Source organism: Salminus brasiliensis, chromosome 13 (assembly GCF_030463535.1).
Source record: "Salminus brasiliensis chromosome 13, fSalBra1.hap2, whole genome shotgun sequence".
In the NCBI taxonomy this organism is placed as follows: Eukaryota; Metazoa; Chordata; class Actinopteri; order Characiformes; family Bryconidae; genus Salminus; species Salminus brasiliensis.
The window spans coordinates 2673859-2695191 of record NC_132890.1 but is presented as its reverse complement, the minus strand read 5'-3'; the positions used below and the strand labels follow the sequence as shown (position 1 = coordinate 2695191).

Below are 21333 nucleotides of genomic sequence, written 5' to 3'. Positions count from 1 at the left end.
GATTATCAAAAATCCTGACCTCACTAACACTTGTCGTTGAATGCAATCAAATCCTCACAGCAATGCTCCTTAAAAGACTAGTAGAAAGCCTTCCCTGGAAAATAAGGAGGTGTCCCAATACTTTCGCCCACATGGTGGCCATTATTTCTAATGCAATAATGTGTTACAGTGTCCTTGGTGCTGTGGGGGTTGAGGAGTCTGGAGGTATTTTACCCTCTGAAGGTGTTGAGATGCTGGTCTCTGCTGCTGGCCCTGTGGACCCAGCTGACTTGGCCATGACGACGGCACGGTAGCGCGTGTATGGAGTCAGTCCAGTGTATGCAAACATCTGCTCGCTCGTACTGTTTTCACTAATAAGACCTAAAGCAAACACACATACAGGCAAGAGTTTGAGTCTAATGTGATGTGTGACCGTTAGCTAGAAGGCTAAGCTAGCCAAACTGAGCTACCTGCCGGGCCGTAGAGCTGGATGATGTAACTGAAGCGTCCTGTGATGATGGTCGGAGGCTCCCAGGACAGAAACAGAGATTTAGAGGTGATGTTCCACACCGACAAATTCTGCGGCGGATCCTCAGGGGCTGCAACAACACACCACAAACACACACACACACACACATAACACACACTTAACACACACTTAACACAGGCAGGAGCTGATCACTGGTTGGATGGAAGGAAGGTCAGTTAGGGCTGAATGCCGGCTGAGTGTTGTGCTGCTGTTACATAAGAAACAAATGCCTTGTTCTAATCTGAGTAGATTTATTCAGGCCAATCAGAGCTTCTGTTACAGGTTGCTTAGATTTATCTCCGCTGGACCAATATACAGTTACCCGGATGGTGGAAAGAGGAAAACAACAGCGTGTGTGAGTACACGTGAGTGAGAGAGTGTGTGTGTGCTTGTCAACATGTGGCCAGGGCATAACAGTGTAACAGTATGTAGATCTACACAAGTGTACATGAATATGCCATCGCTGTCACTCAAAAACCTCCCATCTCCCATTTTTTTCCATAATGTGATAAATGGACCAATAGAAATGCTCCAAATCTTTTTACATACTGTTCTGAAGATACAAGGTTTTTGCCTGACATTGACGATATATCATTGTGTATGCATACAGTATGTTAAAGTGTGTATATGTGGCTTTATGTACTATAAGGATGATCTGATCTTAATTCATTTACACCTGATCCAGGTTCTGTTCTGTCCTGGTTCTGTTAACCTGAATATTTGCAGATCTGCAGTGGTTCTGGATTTCTGTATATAGCACACTTCAAATATATATAGACAAACACCAGGAAAATCAATCAAAATGATTTATGATATAATCAATTAGACCCCAGGTCTTCAAATCTGGACCTGGATTTTGTTCTCTCTAGACGTTATAAGGGAACAGTTAATGTAACTGATTGGTCATGTACTTATGATCTCCTGAATCGCTTGACAAGGGGGCAGTTAGACAGTCACTCCACTCCAGAGCTGTGAAGCCGTGTACAGTTCTGTGTCTGAGAAAGAAGGGACGGTAGATTTACTGTATTTCACAGCTCTAGACCGGCCCTACAGTCTAACTGCTGCTCATCATCAAGTGTGAGGAGGTCACAAGTTCAAATCCCAGCAAGGACTCACAGTCTGGGGAAATTATGTGATAGGGGGCTCTCGCTCTAACCTGCAGATGGGAATAAACAGTAAATAGATGGAGGGGGCGGAGCCATAAACTAAACATCTTACACAGTGTTTAATCAGCTTGGGTTGGCCTGACTTTACATTGTTCACAGTGTATGAGTGTGTGGACATACCAGCCTCTGGCATGCGGACCATAGTGCTGGCAATCTGTCCCTCTCCATCACTGGTAAAGGCAGAGACTTCAAACACATAAGCTGTGTAGGGGCGGAGCTTATCCATTCCCACGCTGATTGGCACACTCCAGGTGGAGGCTGGAGGAATGGCCGACAGCGTGACTGAAGGCAAAGCAGCAGAGGTCATCAGGGAGGACTCAGATGGGCTGGGAGTTCCACGAGACAGAATGTCGGCAGCGTCCTAGAATACAGACAGAAACACACACACACACACACACACACACACACACATACACACACACACATTCACACACACAGCTCAACATCTGTCAATATCTCTTTTAAAGCTGACTGTAACAGGGGGAGAACGGCGTCTCCGTCATTCCCACTCCGGGCCGGAGCACTGCTGCTACTGCACTATGGAGGTTTGGTGGTGGAGCTGCAGGAGGAGAACCTCTCTTCAGAACTGCTGCTGTGTAACACTGCGTAACCCATAGAGTCATATTAGTGTAAAATCCTGTAGTATTACTCTACCGCCTCAGCCCACATGCTTCTACACCTTCAGATCAAGCTTCTGGAGCTCTCAGCTTGTCCAGAAATGCATGTGTACAGCTGTCCCTGCGGCGGGTGCTCAAAACATGATCTGTATTTACTGTAGTGGTGTAAAAGTCAATTACACTCCACAACTGTAGGGGGAGCCCAGGTGCCAAAATACCAAAACAAATGAAGGGTAGGAAGCAGCCACTTAGAGTGACCACAGTGACCAAGAGGGGCGTTAACATTTGGAAGGTCGCCACCCACAACTACGCAATAGAGTGAGAAATCCTATTGATTTAATTATCAGTGGAGACAAAGTTATAGATGCAGCAGAACCTGAATGTTCAGCCTCTAGGGGGCGCACTAGCCAGGTTTGGAACAGCTAAAGGGTAATTTATCAGTATTTACTGGCTTTTGTTAGATGAAATAACTCCTGGGCTCCCCCTACAGTCAGGAAGTGTAAATCACGCTAAAGGACAGCTGTACACATGCATTTCTGGACAAGCTGAGAGCTCCAGATGCTTGATCTGAAGGTGGGGAAGCATGTTGACTGAGGCGGTAGAGTAATACTCTACTATACTAATAGCTCTATACTGTAGTAGTAGCAGCGCTTCAGGCCCGGAGTGGCAGCAACAGAGACGCTATTCTCCGGTTTACAGCCAGTGGAGACTCACAATGATTCTAAAGCTGCTATATTAATGAACTAATGCTGCACAATGTTGCTTTATGTTTATTCACATTTAAAAAATATTAATTTTAGGTTTATTAACATGTAGAAAGCAGTACTGTGGATATACTGCTACAGACTGTCATCCCAATTTGCTGTGCAACACATTGAAGTTCAGGCCTACATTGCAGTGAGGCAGAGCTCCGTTCATGATGTCCTCAGCGTTGAGCTCCAGAGTCTGGACGATCTGGCCTGTTCTGGCGTGTTTGGCCTTAACAGCAAACTTGGTGATGAGTCCGTTTATGCGTACTGGTAGAAACCATGTTACCAGCACTGAGGAGTGATTCTGAGCGTAGGCTGTGAGGTTTGTTACCAAGCCAGGAGCTGCAGACAACACACACACACACACACACACACACACACACACGTATTACACACACTGCATAAACACAAACAGGAAATAAGCAAATTCAAATGATAAATCCAGAGAGCGTCTTACGAGCCTCCGCAGTTTTAAAGTAAAGTGATTGGCTAAAAGGTCCAGTCCCTGCCTTGTTTACTGCTGCGACCTGTAGAGTGGGGGTGGGGTGAGGGTGGGGTGGGGTGGGGGATGAAAAACAATAAGGACACACACACACACACAGTCAAACCACACACACAGTGACATACGCACACTCACACTCAATCAGCATCAAATACTGTAGACCATGAAATGTGATCCAGACATGATAAATGACCCCACAACACAACATAACACACACACACACTTTTATATGTCACACACACCCTCAAAAAAACACACAGACACACACTCAATGCTCGGACAGTGGGCTGAAAGGACGGTGTGTGACGAGGTAATGAATTCAGTGGACAAATAACGGAAAACAGAGATCCATCATAGATCCATAGATCTCTTTACCAGATGAATAATTAAGAGCTGGTGAATAATTTAATGAGATCAATGGAATGGATGTCATTGGCAACTTTCCCACAGACAGTTCGAGTCCCTCAGCATGTCCACACTGCAGCACGTTACCCAAGCCATCAACGACAGTGTAAAACCATAGCAAATTACTAACAGCTGTCTCTTTAAGGGAGTTGAAACGGGTGGATATTATAATATGATACTCTACAATATTTAAATATTCACACCTGCAGACAGAATGGGAACCATTTAAAATTTTGATTTAATTTATTCCATTTATTCACCTCATTTTTAATGATCTAACCATATGATTACATGGTTATATGGTACATAACTAATACAAATATATAACATTATATCATATATAATTTACAACAGTGGTCAGTGTTTTTTTTATTATTGGGAATTAGTACTAAATTGGGCCAATTCTAATGTTCAATAATTCCATGTTTACTTCAATATAGATATAAAAATATCCACATTGATAAAAAAAGAATATATATATATGATTTGAGACTTAAAGGTGTCCTGTGGTAGACTAATGTTTACAGCAGATCCGAGTTCTGGGGTGGGGTGGGGGGCTGCATGAGCATCAATGAGCATCCATGACCCTGCCACCGGGCGTCCTTTGTATATAAGTACAAATACTTCGTTACTTTACTACAGTAGAAATGTTGGTTCTCTAAACTTTACTGCAGTAATTCTTTATTTTTCAGACTTTTTACTTCTACTTCTCACATTTTCACCCAATTATCTGAACTTTCTCCTCCTCATGTTAAAATCAGCCTCGTTCCTCCTATTTCATTTCCCTTTGTTTTCATTCCGGCTCGTCATCAATAAAAACCCTCTCCAGATAAATCTCCCCATCCGGAAAGTGTGAGTCTGATCCTGATTGGATGAGAAGTATAAACATACCCCATTCTGACTCCCTATTGGTTTATAAGAGATCATCACACCTGCACACGTCCCGTCCCTCTCCAGCGAGCTCACAGCAGACGTCTGTAGTCTAGTATGAAGACTGTGTCCGTGGCAGAGACTCAAGAGAGCTGCAGTGAAACGTCCCGACTGAGCCCCACATTTACACTCCAATAAAGCTTATTGATCACACGCCTCTGAAGTCTGACTTTCTGCAGCTTTACAAAACTTCTAGACAACGACTCCTCATATTTTCCTCCATGAAGCTCATGTTAATGCTCAGTAGAGCACAGAGACGCTCCTTTAATAGAGCTGATATTACTGAAATGCTTCATTTTCAATGGGCAGATCTGCAGCTGAAACAGGAGCCTAGTGCAGCCCAACATTTTTAACATCAACATTTTAATAGATCATCCTCCTCATTATGACTTTTAGAGAAATGGGGTTTGGGGGGGGGGGGGGGGGGGGGGGTAGTGCACTATAGACCCCTGTGGTCGGCCTAAGCTTTCAGCCTTTGTTTTCCTTCCATTACTTTTACTTTTCTACTTGAAGTGGTTCTGAAACCAGTACTTTTACACTTTTACTGGAGTAAAAAGCTTCAGTTGATTCTTCAGCTTCTATAGAAGTCTTTTAAAACCTAGTATCTCCACTCACTTCTACCTGAGGAATGAATGGGAATACACCTTTGGTTGTACACACACACACACACACATATATATATATATATATATATATATATATGTGTGTGTGTGTGTCCAGGTGAGATATATATATATACAGACCAATAATAAACTGACCAACACTAGCTTTGTGTGTGTATGTGTGCATACCTTTATGTTATAAGTAGCTCCAGGTGAGAGTGTGTTGAGCAGTGTTTCGGGAATGTCCAGGCTTTTAGTGATCTCAGTGAAGGTGGGGTCAGGGTGTGGACACACCTCCTTGTATCTGATGATGAAGGAGTGGATAGTGGGATCAGGGGGCGACGGCATCCGCCAGGAGAGCAGGATTCCATTGGAGCCCACTCGCTCTCCTTCTGGTTTAGAGGGAGCAGGAGGAACTACACACACACACACACACACACACAGACACACACACACATGTATTTACATTAAACAGTGGTATGATAAGGCCTCTCTTTCTGACAGCCACAGTGATACTACCTGTGGAACACTGCTCACAGTACTGAAACAGTGTCAGCCAGAGTAGCTCATGAGTTCATCAATAAATCATAAAGTATTAAAGTAAATCATGCAGAACAAAGCTTCAGTCTTTCTTTCACTGCAGAGCTCGACTACAGTCCTGCAGAGGATTAAAGAATAAACTGAAACTTTCTGAAAGTGTAAAAATACCCCCCCCAAATAACTAAAAAACTATACCACATCAGCGTGACCTCACTCTGGCTGAGTTTCTCTGAGTCTCTTTAGCTGTGTGGGATTCTTCTTCTTATTATTATTATTATTATTTATTAATAATATATTATTATTATTATTATTATTATTATTATTATTATTAATGGGGATGTCAACAATGTTCTGTGATTAATTAAAATTAAAATGCTGTCTAGCATAATATAATTGCATATGTTAATGTTGACAGCCGTACTTATTATTATTAGTAGTAGTAAAAGTATTTATTTAAATAAATAACTATGGGTATGTATTCTGCAATACTGAATAAACGTCTTCCATACAGTTTTCTACCTGCCTGATGTTTTGTTTTCAAACTAATATTATTAGTAATACTTTTCTATGGCTTTTCTAAAAAACAATATTAAACATATTAATGTTTTTTACTGTAGAAGCTAAAAAGCTTCCAGAAACACATATAAAAAACATTATACTTTATTTATTTCAATTTAATATAGATTTTATTTATGAACAAAAAATATTTTGCTGAATGTAATTTTCTAAAATGTCATGTTATTAAATGATCATTATTATTTACACTCTATTAATAATAACAATAACAATAATAAAACAATTTGTATTATATAATCGAATATATATCACTAATAATAATATTAATAATATGAAATAATAATGATTATAATACCATATTATTTAAATCCCTGAGTCATAGTGACTGGGAGGTCTCTCAGTTTGTATATGGGTCAGAGAGAGGTGCTGTCACAAGGCACAATGAACCCCAGAGCCACGACTGAGAGGGTGGATCAGCTATTACAGTGAATCTGAAACTGATATCACACCCATCAACCTGCCCTCACAATTAATAATACATGTGCACACGACGAGTAGCACATCGTCATAATCATCATCATCATCATCATCATCACTGTCATCTCTCATCTCATCTCAGCCAAATCACAGACACACATGCACATTCAGTCCACACCTCCTACGTGGTATTTCAGTAAGGAGGCCAAACAATAAACTGTAATAATACAATTCCATACATCCTAATACAGGAATATCACACGACCAAACAACATCCACCATCCCACCCACTCACATCAACACACTCACCAGACTCACTGGTTGTAATGATGCGGCTGACAGGAGAGCTGAGACCTGAGGAGGCCACTGCGCTGACTGTTACTGTGTATGCCGTTCCTGGACTCACACTGGACACGTTCGCCTGTAACACACATAACGTCATACCTAAACTGATTAAAACAGAGGTGCACTGATACAGGAATTCTGGGCAGGTGCTGATATTTTTCATGCACTTATAATGTTTTGCAAATGTTATGGCACCCCTGGTCAAATGGCATGTGATTTATTTGAGAGTAAATAAGTGAGCAAATCCTCTTCAGACACACAGTCTAAAGCACCATTACTGTTTATTTACTGAATTGAACAGATTTCAAACAAAATATTACAATATGACATGTGCAAAAGTAATGGCACATTAGATTAGTTATGTTTAATGATTATTTTATGTTATTGTTTTGTTTATTTTGTTATGTTAAATTCAGAAGATAAATAGAAATCGTGAAGTTTGGAGAAGTTTGTCTCCTGTGGAGGATTTCGGTCATTTATTTACTTAGAAAAATAATAAGGTGTGCCCAAACTTTTGCATTAGGCTGTACATTGCAAGGATTTAAGGAGACTTTATTGTCATTTGCATCACATGTGGTACAAAGGGTGGAACGAAATTGAGATCTTAAGGGCCCAGTTACACACAAAGAGTAATTATGACTAAATAAAATAATAATAAAAATAATAAAAATGGAGAATATAAGAAGGGTAGAAATAAATAGGAAAAGTGGGAAAGCAGAGCAATCTAGTCACCATATGAGATGAGTGTAGAGGCACAAACTCAATCAAATGCAGACATTCAGCTTCTAACATCAGTAAAGAACAAACATCCATCTGATGCCAATAACCTTTCAGCCATCTACCAGTGCTGACGTGACCCCACTATCTCTGCGCGCCCCTAATTAAACATATTCCACTAAATGTCAGCTGCTGCCTTTTCCAGGGCGCACAGCCAGAAGTGTGGGACTGGGACAGGGAGCAGAAGGCCGCGATGCATCAGCTGATGATATCACCCTCCTGAGTCACCCTGTTAATTCAGCTTAATTCAGCCGGAGAAAAACAACCTGAAGTGTAATGGAGCTCAACAAGACCTCAACCCAAACACAATCCAGTCAAACCTCACACACACCCACACACACACGCTCTCAAACTGAGCATAGCCAGAAACACACCACGGGGGATCATAAACAAGAGCATTCAACATCAATCCAACAATTCAGATCACACCACACAAAAACCCCTGCAAACAGAAAGCTGTTGGTACAGTAAACAACTTAATAGGTCTATTATGACGGAGTTAATATGAGCGCTGTGCTCCTGCTTAAACAAACTGACACACAGATAGACAGGCAGATAGACAGATGAATAGACGGATGGACAAATTGATCCATCGGCATTTATATTTATTTATATATATATATATATATATATATATATATATATAGCTCTGAAAAAAATAAGAGACCACCCTACATGATCAGTTTCTCTGGTTTTACTGTTTATAGGCAGTGTGTTTAAGGGAAATGAACATTTGTGCTGTATTTCAGAAACCATGGACAACATTTCCCCCAAATTCCAAATAAAATATTTACAATTTAGAGCATTCATTTATTTATTTGCAGGAACATTTAAACACAGGACTAATATCTGAACTCTGAGAGCATTCAGAAATCACTATGCTGAAATAATAACCTCGACGGCCAATCACAGCTCTCCTGTCTCGGCGGGCTCTCCACTAGTCTTTCACATTGCTGTTGGGACTTTATGCCGTTCATATTCTGCAGATTCAGATAACTCAGCTTTGTATATATATATATATATATATATATATATTTTTTTTTTTTGTAATATATATATATATATAATATTAAATTATTATTATTAACACTTTTTACAACTGACATTCTCACAAAGCAGCTGTACATGGATCCAGTAATAAGACATAAGCTCAGCAAAACCATTGTGCAAACCAAGAGGGACAGAGACAGGCAAAAAAACTCCCTCTGAGCTGGAGGAAGAAACCTTGGGAGGAACCAAGACTCGCAAGGAGGGACCCAACCCATCCTCCTCTGATCAGAAGTATTTATAAATTATTGATAAAATGTCGCTGTACCACCACATAAGACTGATCCTCTGCTCAGGTGTGCTGATATCATCATAAAATAATATTAATATAATATAATAAAACTAATATAATCATAGTAATGAAGGTAAGAATGGTAATAGTGGCAAATCCATGTAGGGTGGATAACTAGCCGCTAGCAGTGCATTTATATATATATATATATATATATATATATATATATATATATATATACACTGGTATTACAGAGGTGGGCCAATGTAGCGTTAGAAGTTTTGCCCAAGCCAAGGACTCTGAATCGTGTAGAGCAGCATAGTCACCCAGACCAGGAATCTAACCCCAGTCTCCTACATGCTGTGGTAGCTCACTGACTGGTAGTGGTTTCATCCATTGCGCCACACCACCCACAGTATACAGATATCTTGCAGAAATCAAGCAAGAAAGTGGATAAAACCAGAGAATTCATCATCATATCATGAACTAATATATCTACAAAGTCTGTTTGAGTTACAATCTGAATATGAGTTACTCAATGTTATACAGACACCAACACATCATACATAAGAGGCGCGAGATACGAATACACGCATTATCCAAAGTGACGGAGCCTAGTGATCAAACATCTTACATAACAGAGATCATGACTCCATCTTTCACAACCACAACTAAACTTCAGCTCACGTCTGAACGCTGTCACATGACCTCAATCCAACACAAATACAACTGAGTAACCCTGAGAAACGTCCGCAGCTGTAGGTACGCCAGCCAGAATCTGTGTGTGTGTGTGTGAGACCTCTGAACAGAGGAGCACCAGGACAGCAGTGTCAGGACAGAAGAAGGCACATGAGTGTCGCTCAGAGACAGAGACGAGCAGGCCTACCTGAACGCCGGTGAGGGCCACACACAGGCCGAGCAGCAGCAGGGGCAGGCAGAGCAGCATGCTGACCCCCCAGAGAGAGAGAGAGACCGGCGGGCTGAGGGAATGGCTGGACCGCGGAGGACGAATGCTCCAGGTTTGAACCAACTGGTACGCAACCGCAACTAACCGGCATTAATACTTAATGGCCTTCTCTCTGCTTCTCTCCCTCTCTCTCTTCCTAACCTGCATTCTCCAACCTTCCTTCTCACACTCCGCCCAGCCGATACAGATACCCTACCACCTGACACCTGGCATTCAAAAGCAGGGAGGCTGCTGAGCCAGTGTGTGCTGGACAGAGTTTGTGCAGAAACATGGAAAGACAGAAGATTAGGAGAGACCATTCATCCTCATATTAGACACAATGAAGCTGGGAAGTGTGCTAGTGACCTCAAACAACGGTGCAATGGTAAGCAGTGGACTGCCAGAAGCCATTGGTTCCGAACTTACAGCTGGTCTAAAGCAATGGAGGCAAATTTTTACTTTTACCTAAAAGGCCTTTAGCAGACGCTCTTCTCCAGAGCGACTTACAAAAGCGCTTCACTGTTTACTCAGAAAATACCCTTAGCTAGTTTGTATCGGCTAAGATCCAAAAGATCCCTCTAAGCTGAGACACTACTAGATAGAGCAGTCAGTCTGGAGACCACAGCACTCAACACTACACTTCGCCCAAGCACTCTTCGGAAGAGCCGGAAGTTGGAAGACAGTGAGCGAGGTTCAAGGGAAGGTCATTCGTTCCACCACTTTGGTGCAGGACAGATAATAAGCTATGGGAGACTGGGGTTCGATTCCCGGTCTGGGTGACTATGCTGCGCTGCACCAATAAGAGTCCTTGGGCAAGACTCCTAACACTGCATTGGCCTACATCTGTAATACCTGGATGAAAAAGCCTGGATGCTTGTCTTCTGTAGATCTAGAAGGACGGAGGGTCAAGCCGAGCCGCTCTTGGTTCTTGGTGCAGATCGGCATTTCACCACTGCCATCAAGATGCTGTGTTAGCATAGCTACGTCAAAGCAAACCCTTTACAATCAACAAACCCTTTATCTGCATCCACCTTATTCTGCATCCACCTTATTATTTACTTTGAATACAACACAACCCTAAACCATCTGATCAGAAATTACCGGACATTTTAACATTAAGGTGGAAGAACGGAAATCTGGACAGCGAATGCTGTGTGGCTATTTCTGCTAATTGAATGGAAACTTGTGGTGAAATACAACTCAAACAGTTCTTTTGTTAGAGTGCCAACACACACACACACACACACACACACACACACAGACATACAATGACGCAGCATGAAGGCCTGTCCAGCTCTGTACCTGTAAATGCCCATCCATTGTGTTTGTGATTGTGACATTTCCATGGTCTGGGATAAGCTGGAGCAAATACTGCTGATCACATCCAGAGGACGGCAGCCAGCGGAGGGAGAACCAACGAGGAGACACACTGACCACACACACATTCCTAGGAGCAGCAGGGACTGAAACACACACAAACACAAATGAGTTTCAGAAGATGAGCTAAAACACTAAATATCGCAGCATGGGTGTAATACGCTATATGACCAAATGTTTGTGGACACCCCTTCTAATGAATGCATTCAGCTATTTTAAGTTGCACCCATGTGCAAATGCACACACACAGCTTGTCTAATCCCTGTAGAGAGAAGTACTGCCAATAGAATAGGACTATCTGGAGCAGATCAGCATCATGAACCTATTGGCTCCATGCTGCCTAATGCCAGGCGTGGGCTATAGAGGGGTATAAAGCCCCCCAGCATTGGGCTGTGGAGCAGTGGAAGAACTGGGGAGTTGTGAGACGAGGAGGGGAGAAAGGCTTCCCTGGACAGTAGAGACTAAATGATTGCTGTAACCTGTGTGTATGGTGAAACTGGCAGCTGCCCCGCTGAGTGTGTTCCTGACTCGCTCCACCGTGGCGTTGTAGGAGCAGCCATCCCTCAGGCCGCTCAGCGTGTACTCCTGAGTGTGTGCGCTCATGTTGAACACCCAGTGGTGCGAGTGGTTTCTGACCGTCACCTTGTAGAAGTCAAACTGGCCAGCAGCAGTGTCCCACACCAGTGTGGCAGACGAGGCGTTGGTGTGTGTGGCATAGAGAGAACACACACCTGCAGGTCCTGAATAAAGGATTGGTCAAAGAAAAACGAGAGTATCACTGAACTGCACACCATAAACCAATTACATTAGATTACAAAGCCATTACATTAAAACCACCTGCCTAATATTGTGAGGACTCCACAAGCCCTCTGATGCCCTGTGTCTGGCACCAAGACTAACGCTAGTAAGTTGTCCTGTGAGGTGGGCGGGGCCTCCATGAGCATCAATGGGTCTTAGGTGCTCATGGAGCACTTTTGGTAGGTGCTGACCTGCCTGATGTTTTGGCGATGTTCTGACCCAGCCGTCGTGACCTAGAACATCTCAAGTCGGTTCTTCCAACCAGCTTCCAACACATCACCTCCAAGAACCTTGCAGTGGTTTCAATGTTATGGCTGATTGGGGCACACGTCACTGACATTCCTCATCTATAAAGTGTAAGGGTCTGTATATGGATTCATATTCATAATAAAAGTTATGAGACTTATAAGAGTCAGGCATGGAAGCCTAGCCAGCAGCTCCTTGCCGTTTAATTGGCTAATTACCAGAAACTACAGCTTTGAGATTACCATAATTAGATGAGCAGCTGCGCATAAAGGCTGATGAGTAAGGCTGGGTAAGATAACGACTGGGTAATTACAATAACACCAGAATCAGACTCTTACTACTGGAGACGTTCTTGAAAACACTCTGGCTGAAATCGGACCTCAGGAAGGACTGAATCTCAAACTTGTAATCATTTCCCGGGGTCAGGCCATTTATCCTCACACCGTTGCCACGGGCATCGACCTGGTGAAGGGGATGAATGTCCGCCGCAGGGCCGTAGCGCAACTGCAGGGAAAGAATGAGAAGGTGAGGGGAAAGGAGAGGAGTGGGCTATAAAAGCAGTGGCGGGAGAGAAACTCGGACCTCTCTGAATGTGTATTCTATGGGAAAGTTCATCCAGACAGTTTCCCAACTCAAGACTTTGACAGCACACACATTCTCTTGCTCTCTGGTTCTCGCGGTGGGGTATAATGCGGGATTTGGGTTCCTGTATTATTGAGAGAGTCAGTAACCTGAGCAGGTAGAACTGAGGGGCGTCGCTAGGCAACGTCTCAGGTGAGGCAGTCAGTATGAAAGTTTAAACAGGTGTCCTGCTCCCCCCGACCGCCTTAGTGTAACTCACACACACTCAAACACACACATTACTGGCTGGTCATTTGCTTTTATAGGAATACCTTCACAAGTCATAACAGCTTATATATCTCTGAGTTCTCAGATTCATAACTTCACCACTGTGGATGTTGTTGTTGTTGTTGTTGTTCTAAACAATATGAATAATAAACAAGATAATTAGAAATGAGAAAATAATCGATCTGTGTTCATCACTGAAGCATTAAAGCGACCACAGACCTACCCTGTAACCATCCACTCTTCCATGTGGGCGTGTCCAGGTGACGAACATGGCATTTCCCTCTTGTTCAATAAAGGTGAGGTCATCAGGAGGGGCTGGAACTGCGATATAAAAACTGATAAGAAGGAAGAACAAATCACCTAGCTAAACAAATGAGGCCTAAAGTGCTGCCACTTTAGCGCTTGTTTTATGCTGGGCTGATATCTCAGCTAAATCTAATGGAAATATAAAAGTAATTAAAAAAATAATAATAATAAATAAAATTAAATAAAATTTAAAAATAAATAAATAAAAATATAAATGAGGCATTTTTTGTTGGCCAGGGCCACTTAGCAGTGTAATCATGACCACATTAGTACATAATTAATTCAGCTAATCACGCTAATTCTTTTATTGTGTATTCTGAATGGTGTTATTTTGAGTTTGCTTTAACAGTTATATAATAATAATGTATTATTAATTTGCCATGCAGCTAAAAAAGGCTTGATTTTCCAGACTAATCAACACTGAGACTCTGTCTGAAAAAACAGAGTCTGTCTGTAAAAACATATACAATATATATGTATATATATATATATATATATATACGTCCAAATGTTTGTGGACACCCCCTCTAATGAATGCCTTCAGCTACTTTCTTTAAGTTGCACTTGTTGCTGACACGGATGTGCAAATGCACACACATACAGCTTGTCTAGTCTAGTCCCTGTAGAAAAGTACTGCCAATAGAATAGGACTGGAGCAGGTAAACAAGAACCGCTCCATGCCCAATGCCAGGCTGAGCTGTGGAGCAGTGGAACTGCAATGATGGTAGTGCTCCATCCAATATGTTTGGGATGGGTTTGGGAGTTGAGAGGTAGTGAGCATCCAACACTCTGGTGCTATAATGCTCTTCATGCTGAATGCAATCAAATCTTTACAGCAATGTGAAGAAAGACTTCTTCTCTGGACAGTAGAGACAGTTACTCCAACAAAAGCAGGAGAAACTCTTTTTAATACCTGTGATTTCAGAAGAAACAGTAAATGAGCAGGTGTCCCAGGACTCACAGAGAGTGGCAGTTCTGTGGATACTAATGTTAATGTGTGTGAAATGCATCCTCCCCTCCAGCAGGGGGCAGTATAGTGCAGTAATAGATGTGAGTCACACAGCCTCAGTGGTCCACTGAATGAACCTGGGCCAGCAAACGGCTTAATGTAGAACTATCAGTTCTTCATCCCTGAAAACCCCCAAAGACCCCCAAAGACCCATTACTCATTTGCTTGAGTATATACTATATGGACAAAAGTATTGGGACACCTGCGAACTGATTGTTTCTTCTGAAATCAAGGGTATTCAAAGAGTGTATCCTGCTTTTGTTGGAGTAACAGTCTCTACTGTTGTCTCTACTGTCAAACATTTGGACATATAGGATATATGTACCATAAAGCCCATAAGGTCTTCAGGTTTGAACTCACATGTGTTTACAGTAACAGCTGTGGGAACGCTGTGTCTCTCTCCACTAACACTGATCACCTCAACAGTGTAAAAGCTTCCCGGTGGGAGATTCTCAAAGCGGTAGGATCTGGTGAGAGAAATTATGTCAGGTATTGTTTGTGCAGTGTATCTGAGATAATTAACGAGGGATAAAAAACTGATCTTCAGTCCACACCTCTCCTCAGAGACCTTCAGGCCAGTCCTCAGGTTATACGTGAAGTTTCTGATTGACAGGATGAACGAGTCACACACCCCTGGGCCCTCCGTCCAGCGCACAGAAAGAGATGCTGCTGTCCTCTGCACTGTCAGTAAAGTCACTGAACTGGGGACTGCGTGCACATACACACACACATACGTTTGTTTTACTGTATGTAGTGGGGACCGTCATTTTTGTATTATTGAAGCTGAGTAATGCTACAACTACACCTAACTGTAACAGTAAACTTCACCATAATCCTAAACCTAATAACCCTAAGCTTAGCTCTAACCTTAACCATAACCCTAATCCTAACCTCAAAGAGTCACTTTGCTTCAACACAATTTCTCATGTGCTACCAGTGTAGGGAGATTCGGTCCCCACATAGATAGTAGTACAGGAACACACATATAGTGTATGTATAAATACAAAAACATAAAATTTACAAAACAACATATAGACTACCTTTCAAAAGTGTGGTCATGCTTTACTACAATATAAAATATACAATGTAATATACATACATATACACATACATATAATATACAATATAAATATACAATATAAAAAATATATATATGATATATATATATATGTCTGTGTCTGTGTGTATATATGTGTCTGTATTTTACATTGTATATATTATATTGTATTAAAATATAAATATATAGTTATTCTGAGTAACATTTAACTTCCATGGTTTTCTTTTGTAAAAGCACATTTTTCTTGTGGCCTGAAGGTGGTTTAGACACCTGAAAGGTTTAGTGCTCATGAGTCCTAATAATATCCCAAGTTTATCACATTAGTTTATTCATATGTGAGGATTATATGTTATTATTTTTGTCAGCTTTTCGTCTTTTTTTTTTTTTTAATCAAATTTTCCTCCCCAATGTTAATTTTAATAATTACTGTCGCTCAGCACCACACTGAAGTGATGTGGGGAGAAATAGAGAGAGAGAGAGAGACATCTATCCACCTGGAGAGAGAAAGGCCTGCTGATGGCTGGCAGCATGACCTTTGGGGTTGTGGTAGCAGCGCTCTATATCTCAGGTTTAATAAAGAACAGCCCTTTAGCTTTATAATAAGACGTTATTGAAAAAATTAAATGTTCATATTGGGAAGCTAAGTGTCTCCAAACTCTGGACTGGGGGTACAGTGGGCTTGTGGGGTGTTTATAATGAACAGTACAGTTTGAATGCCTGTGCTCATACATGCCCTGACGCTGAGAAACACAGCTGTGCTGTCTCTGAAAGACTCCTTCTCTGTGCGCACAGAGATGTTACACAGCTTCCCCGGAATCACAGCCGCGAAAACTGCTCTAGTCTGTAACACCTTCTGTACCTGTAGGAACCGCGCACACACACACACACATACACACACACACATATTTATATTTAACTGAAGCTGAAGACCAAACATCATCTGCTCAGAGGATTCGGAGCAGACGCTACTACACACAGTGCCCTACCATCACAGCGTCAGCACAGTCCACACACAGTGCTTCATAAGAGTGTCCATGGCCCTCTGCCCTGTCCCACAGAACCTCCACTGAGCTGTGTGTTACAGCGCCAGCACGCAGATGCACAGGAGGAGCCAGACCTGTACACACCCACACACACACACACACACACACACACACACACACATTTAAATACAGTATTTCTGCCACTGCTGGTAGACCCGTATGACCGTATGCTTCAATACACCTGCAGGTCCAGCTACTTCCTTCACTGCACTGTACCACCTCTTCTCAATTTATGAATCCCGTCACACACCACGCAGGGATTTATAGCCCCATCATCCTCGTGCAGCGCCATCTGCAGGAGCCTGAAGTTACTACCACATTAAACATGAATCTTTTTTTATAGGTCATAGGTCAGAGTTACAAACGCTGCTTATCTGGGCAGTAAGTGTTTATCTCCTGAGTAAATCATTGATATTAGAATAAACTCTAATAATAACACTCCTACAGAAAGTGGTGGTGGTTCTCCATCACTGTGTTCATCATTAGAACATCTCCAAAGTTCTCCTCATGGAGTCTAGTGTTATTTAGAGTTCTCCTCAGATCAACACCTGGTTTGGTGGTAAATCAGGGCTTAATGATGGTAAATCAGGTGAGCTGCTGCTGCTGCTGCTGCTGCTGCTGCTGATGGAGCTGAACACATCCTCCACGCTGTGCTGGCTGGACTGGGGGGCGTCCAGGAGAAACCTGGAGGAACCGAGCTCTGTTCTTCAGACTAGCTCACCGACAAGATCTCACTACTTTCTTTCTTCAGAATGAGAAGCTCTTGTTTCTCCTTTTTACTGGATTTATGTTCACCTGCTTTATCTGTTCTGATGGGAGATGAGATTAGGGGCCTAAAACGGCGCCTAACTGAGCATTCATTTTTCAAAACGTCCCCCAGATGCTTCACATTTGTGCTTTATTGGGCCATTCTGAGAAAAACCAGACCCTGAGGACTGGTTTCAGAACTGTCACTATAAAACATGATGTACATCAACTGGCCTGGAAGCTCCATCTCTGCCTCACTGAAGCAAAAGCACTGCAAGGTTGTCACTCACAGGTTCTGACTGGGAGCATAATGAAGCCATCACTGCTCATTTCTCTGCTGGTGACAAACAGCTGGAACACATACAGCATCCCTGGACTCAGACCCCCCACTGGAACCTTGCTGCTCCCCATGGGCATGGAAATCCAGGTGCTGTTGCCCTGGTACGTTACAGTGAGACCATCATACACACTGCTGCTGCTTGGCATCTGCACAAACAGCACCACAGAGTTTGTGTCCGCTGCATACTGGACGGCATCATGGACCCTCTCTGGCTCTAAAGACATGCACACACACACACACACACACAGTTATACAGACACAGAGCGTAACACATAAGTAAATGGTAATGAATATGCAGTGTATTTTTACTGAGTGTCTGTTGAATGGTTCGCTCCTTGCTCCTGTTCCCGCCCCTTTCTGCAGCCACGCCCACTTCATACGTCTCACCCGGAACAAGCATGCCCAGTGTGATACAATCTGAACTGTTCTCCCAGAATTCTCTGGGATGGGCTTGACGCGTGTGTGGGCGGAGTTTTGGGCGGGGTTGTGGGCGGAGTTTAATGTGATACCCATCGACGGCGTCATCGTGAGAGGGCTCCCAGCACACGGTCATGTTCTCCTGCCCCACATCTGATGCTGATACACTGTATGGAGGGCTGACCTCTGAAAAAATAACAAAAAAAAACACACACTAATATTCATTTGGGGCAAGAAGAGAATTCTAAAGCTCTGTATGCCGATTAGCCATAACATTAAAACCAGCTGCCTAATATCGTATGAATTTCCCTCATGCTACTAAAACAGCTCTAAACCCTTGAGTCTTGGGCGCCCATGAACTAGTCACAAGCCAGTTTACCGGTTGTCCTTCCTTGGTACTGACCACTGCATTCCGGGAACACTCCACAAGACCTGCCTGATGTTTTGGAGATGTTCTGACCCAGTCGTCTAGAACATCACAGTTTGGTTCTTGTCAAAGTGTCTCTTCCAACACATCACCTCCAACAACTGGCTGTTCACTTGCTGTTCATATGAAGACCCCGCCTCTTGACAAGCTTTACTAGAACCAACTAATTAACATAATTCACCTTAGTTGTGAATGGTTTTAATGTTAGGGCTGAAACATTTGCATAATACTGTAAATTACAATAGAAAGCTTATAAATAAATTCACCTGTGATAACAGTAAGTTGGGGTGTGGCCTCAGAGCTCTCCACCCCCTCCACTGTGACGGACTGTACTGTAATCCTGTACTCATGATACGCCTCCAATCCATCAATCACTGCGCTGAGATTCCCTCGGGTTAACCACAGCCCCTTCGCTCTGCCCGAGGACATGTCTGTCCAGCGCAGGATGTACTGGTCAAACACAGCATTCTGGGCAGAGTCAGGAGCAGCCCAGGACAGTGCGATCTGACTGGAGGTGACATCTGTAGCCGTGAAGTTGAGTGGAGGGTTCGGCCCTGTAAGGATTACATCAAAAGACTGAAAGACTGAAAACATCTGGACAAAAAAATACATCAGAACTCAATTTTCATCAGTCCAAAGCACATTGGTCCAGATGTTCTTGCCAATGACAGCAAGGGTTTCCTCCTTGTTGACCTCCTATTACTGATGGTAGATGATCTACTTTGACATCAGCTGTGGTGAGATCTACCTGCTACTGGAATGACATGCTAGGACTGTTGGAGATTTCTTTACTCAGCTTGGGTCAGTGGTGGCTCAGCGGTTAGAGCTCTGGGCTATTGATGACAGGGTTGGGGGTTCGATACCTGGGCTCAGCAACCTGCCACTGTTGGGCCCTTGAGCAAGGCTTTTCCCCCCTTTCTACCACAGATGGTTGGTGTGGCGCAACAGATAACACCACCACCTGCCATTGCGTTACAACAACAGCATGTGGGAGACCAGGGTTTGATTCCCGGTCTGGGTGACTATGCTGCGCTACACCAATAAGAGTCCTTGGGCAAGACTCCTAACACTACATTGGCCCATCTCTGTAATACGAGTAACCTTGTAAGTCGCTCTGGATAAGAGCGTCTGCTAAATGCCATAAATGTAAATGTAAATGTAAATAAAATGGGGAGGACACATTTCGCTGGACATAGACAAATATGTGCACCTTTAAAAAGAGCTGAACTTGCTAGCACAGTCTGATCTGGCCATGTTGGTCAGCTGAAAGTGGAACAGCGGCTAATTTTTAACAGTTCTGAGATTTTTTAAAACCCTTCCATCAACAGACTCCTCTGCATCTCCACCCATCTTTCTGAAGGCCTCAGAGAGCTCTCTGGATCTGGCCATGATGGTGATCTTCTTCATCCCTCACTTCAACCATCAATCAAGATCAGACCAGACTAAACGTCTGAGGTTTAAATAAGACTCTAGACTCCTCCAGAATATCCTGTCCAACCATGTTCTGATCATCTGCACCTGATGTTCTGCAGCTGAGTCTAATTCTACATATTTGAAGAGTGTGTGTGTGTGTGGGGGGGGGACTTTTTCCTCACAGGAAAATTACATTTCTATTTATTCCATTATTTAATAACTGATTATTAAAGACATTTCTTCAGTTGTGTTAGATCTCCATCTCTCAGTGCTGATCACATGAAGCGTCAACAAACGTCCAGATGTTTACATATGTTCAAAAAGAACAAAGGTTTTTATGGGGTGTCCTATTTTTTTCACATGGCTGTATGTGTGACTGTGTGTGATAAATGCAGGTTTGTGGACTCACTGGTTTTTGCAATGAAAATGGGGCCGAGTGTTTGAGACGCTCTGCTGGGGTTCAAAAGGCCGAGTGAGATGTAATAGATGTGTCCAGGGGAGAGTCCATTAACAACCACTCTGTCCTCTGTGTGTGAGAGGACTGAGCGCGTGAGCACTCGCTTCCCCGACCTCTCCTCAAAGCGCAGGCTGAGCTGAGCGCCGGCAGCCGAGTGTAGGAGCCGAGAGAGATCTGACCAGCGGACCCTTGCTTCTGTCTCAGACACACTCTCCAACTGCGGTCCAGCAAAGGAGCCCTGCAGCACTGTAAAGACAAACAGCTCACTTTACTCTCATGATAAAATCACATCAATCAAACTATAAGAAACTAGAGATACACCGATCAGCCATAACATTAAAACCTGCTGAGGTGAAAGACATTGATTATCTGTTACGGGGTGGGATCTACATATTAGGCTGCAAGTGAACGGTCAGTTCTGGAAGGTGATAAAGTTGTTGAAAGACGAACGTAAGAATCTGAGACACCAAACTGAAGGGTCAGAACAT

At 42.9% G+C, this 21333-nt stretch overlaps 1 protein-coding gene across 1 annotated transcript in view; it reads right to left on the bottom strand.

The window, feature by feature from the left end:
- Positions 1-21333, bottom strand: part of ptprq (protein tyrosine phosphatase receptor type Q) — a 70813-nt gene that overhangs the window by 42202 nt on the left and 7278 nt on the right. Inside the window, exons 7-25 of the mRNA XM_072695226.1 lie at positions 20798-21091; positions 19242-19529; positions 18441-18734; positions 18082-18345; positions 16988-17118; positions 16731-16860; positions 15499-15652; positions 15305-15411; positions 13853-13950; positions 13119-13284; positions 12216-12476; positions 11662-11822; positions 7322-7433; positions 5669-5895; positions 3498-3567; positions 3183-3382; positions 1795-2035; positions 450-578; positions 214-360 (exon numbers count right to left, since the gene is read on the bottom strand). Of these exons, the coding sequence (XP_072551327.1) occupies positions 214-360; positions 450-578; positions 1795-2035; positions 3183-3382; positions 3498-3567; positions 5669-5895; positions 7322-7433; positions 11662-11822; positions 12216-12476; positions 13119-13284; positions 13853-13950; positions 15305-15411; positions 15499-15652; positions 16731-16860; positions 16988-17118; positions 18082-18345; positions 18441-18734; positions 19242-19529; positions 20798-21091 (3474 nt within the window). The remainder of the gene's footprint in view (positions 1-213; positions 361-449; positions 579-1794; positions 2036-3182; positions 3383-3497; positions 3568-5668; positions 5896-7321; positions 7434-11661; positions 11823-12215; positions 12477-13118; positions 13285-13852; positions 13951-15304; positions 15412-15498; positions 15653-16730; positions 16861-16987; positions 17119-18081; positions 18346-18440; positions 18735-19241; positions 19530-20797; positions 21092-21333) is intronic.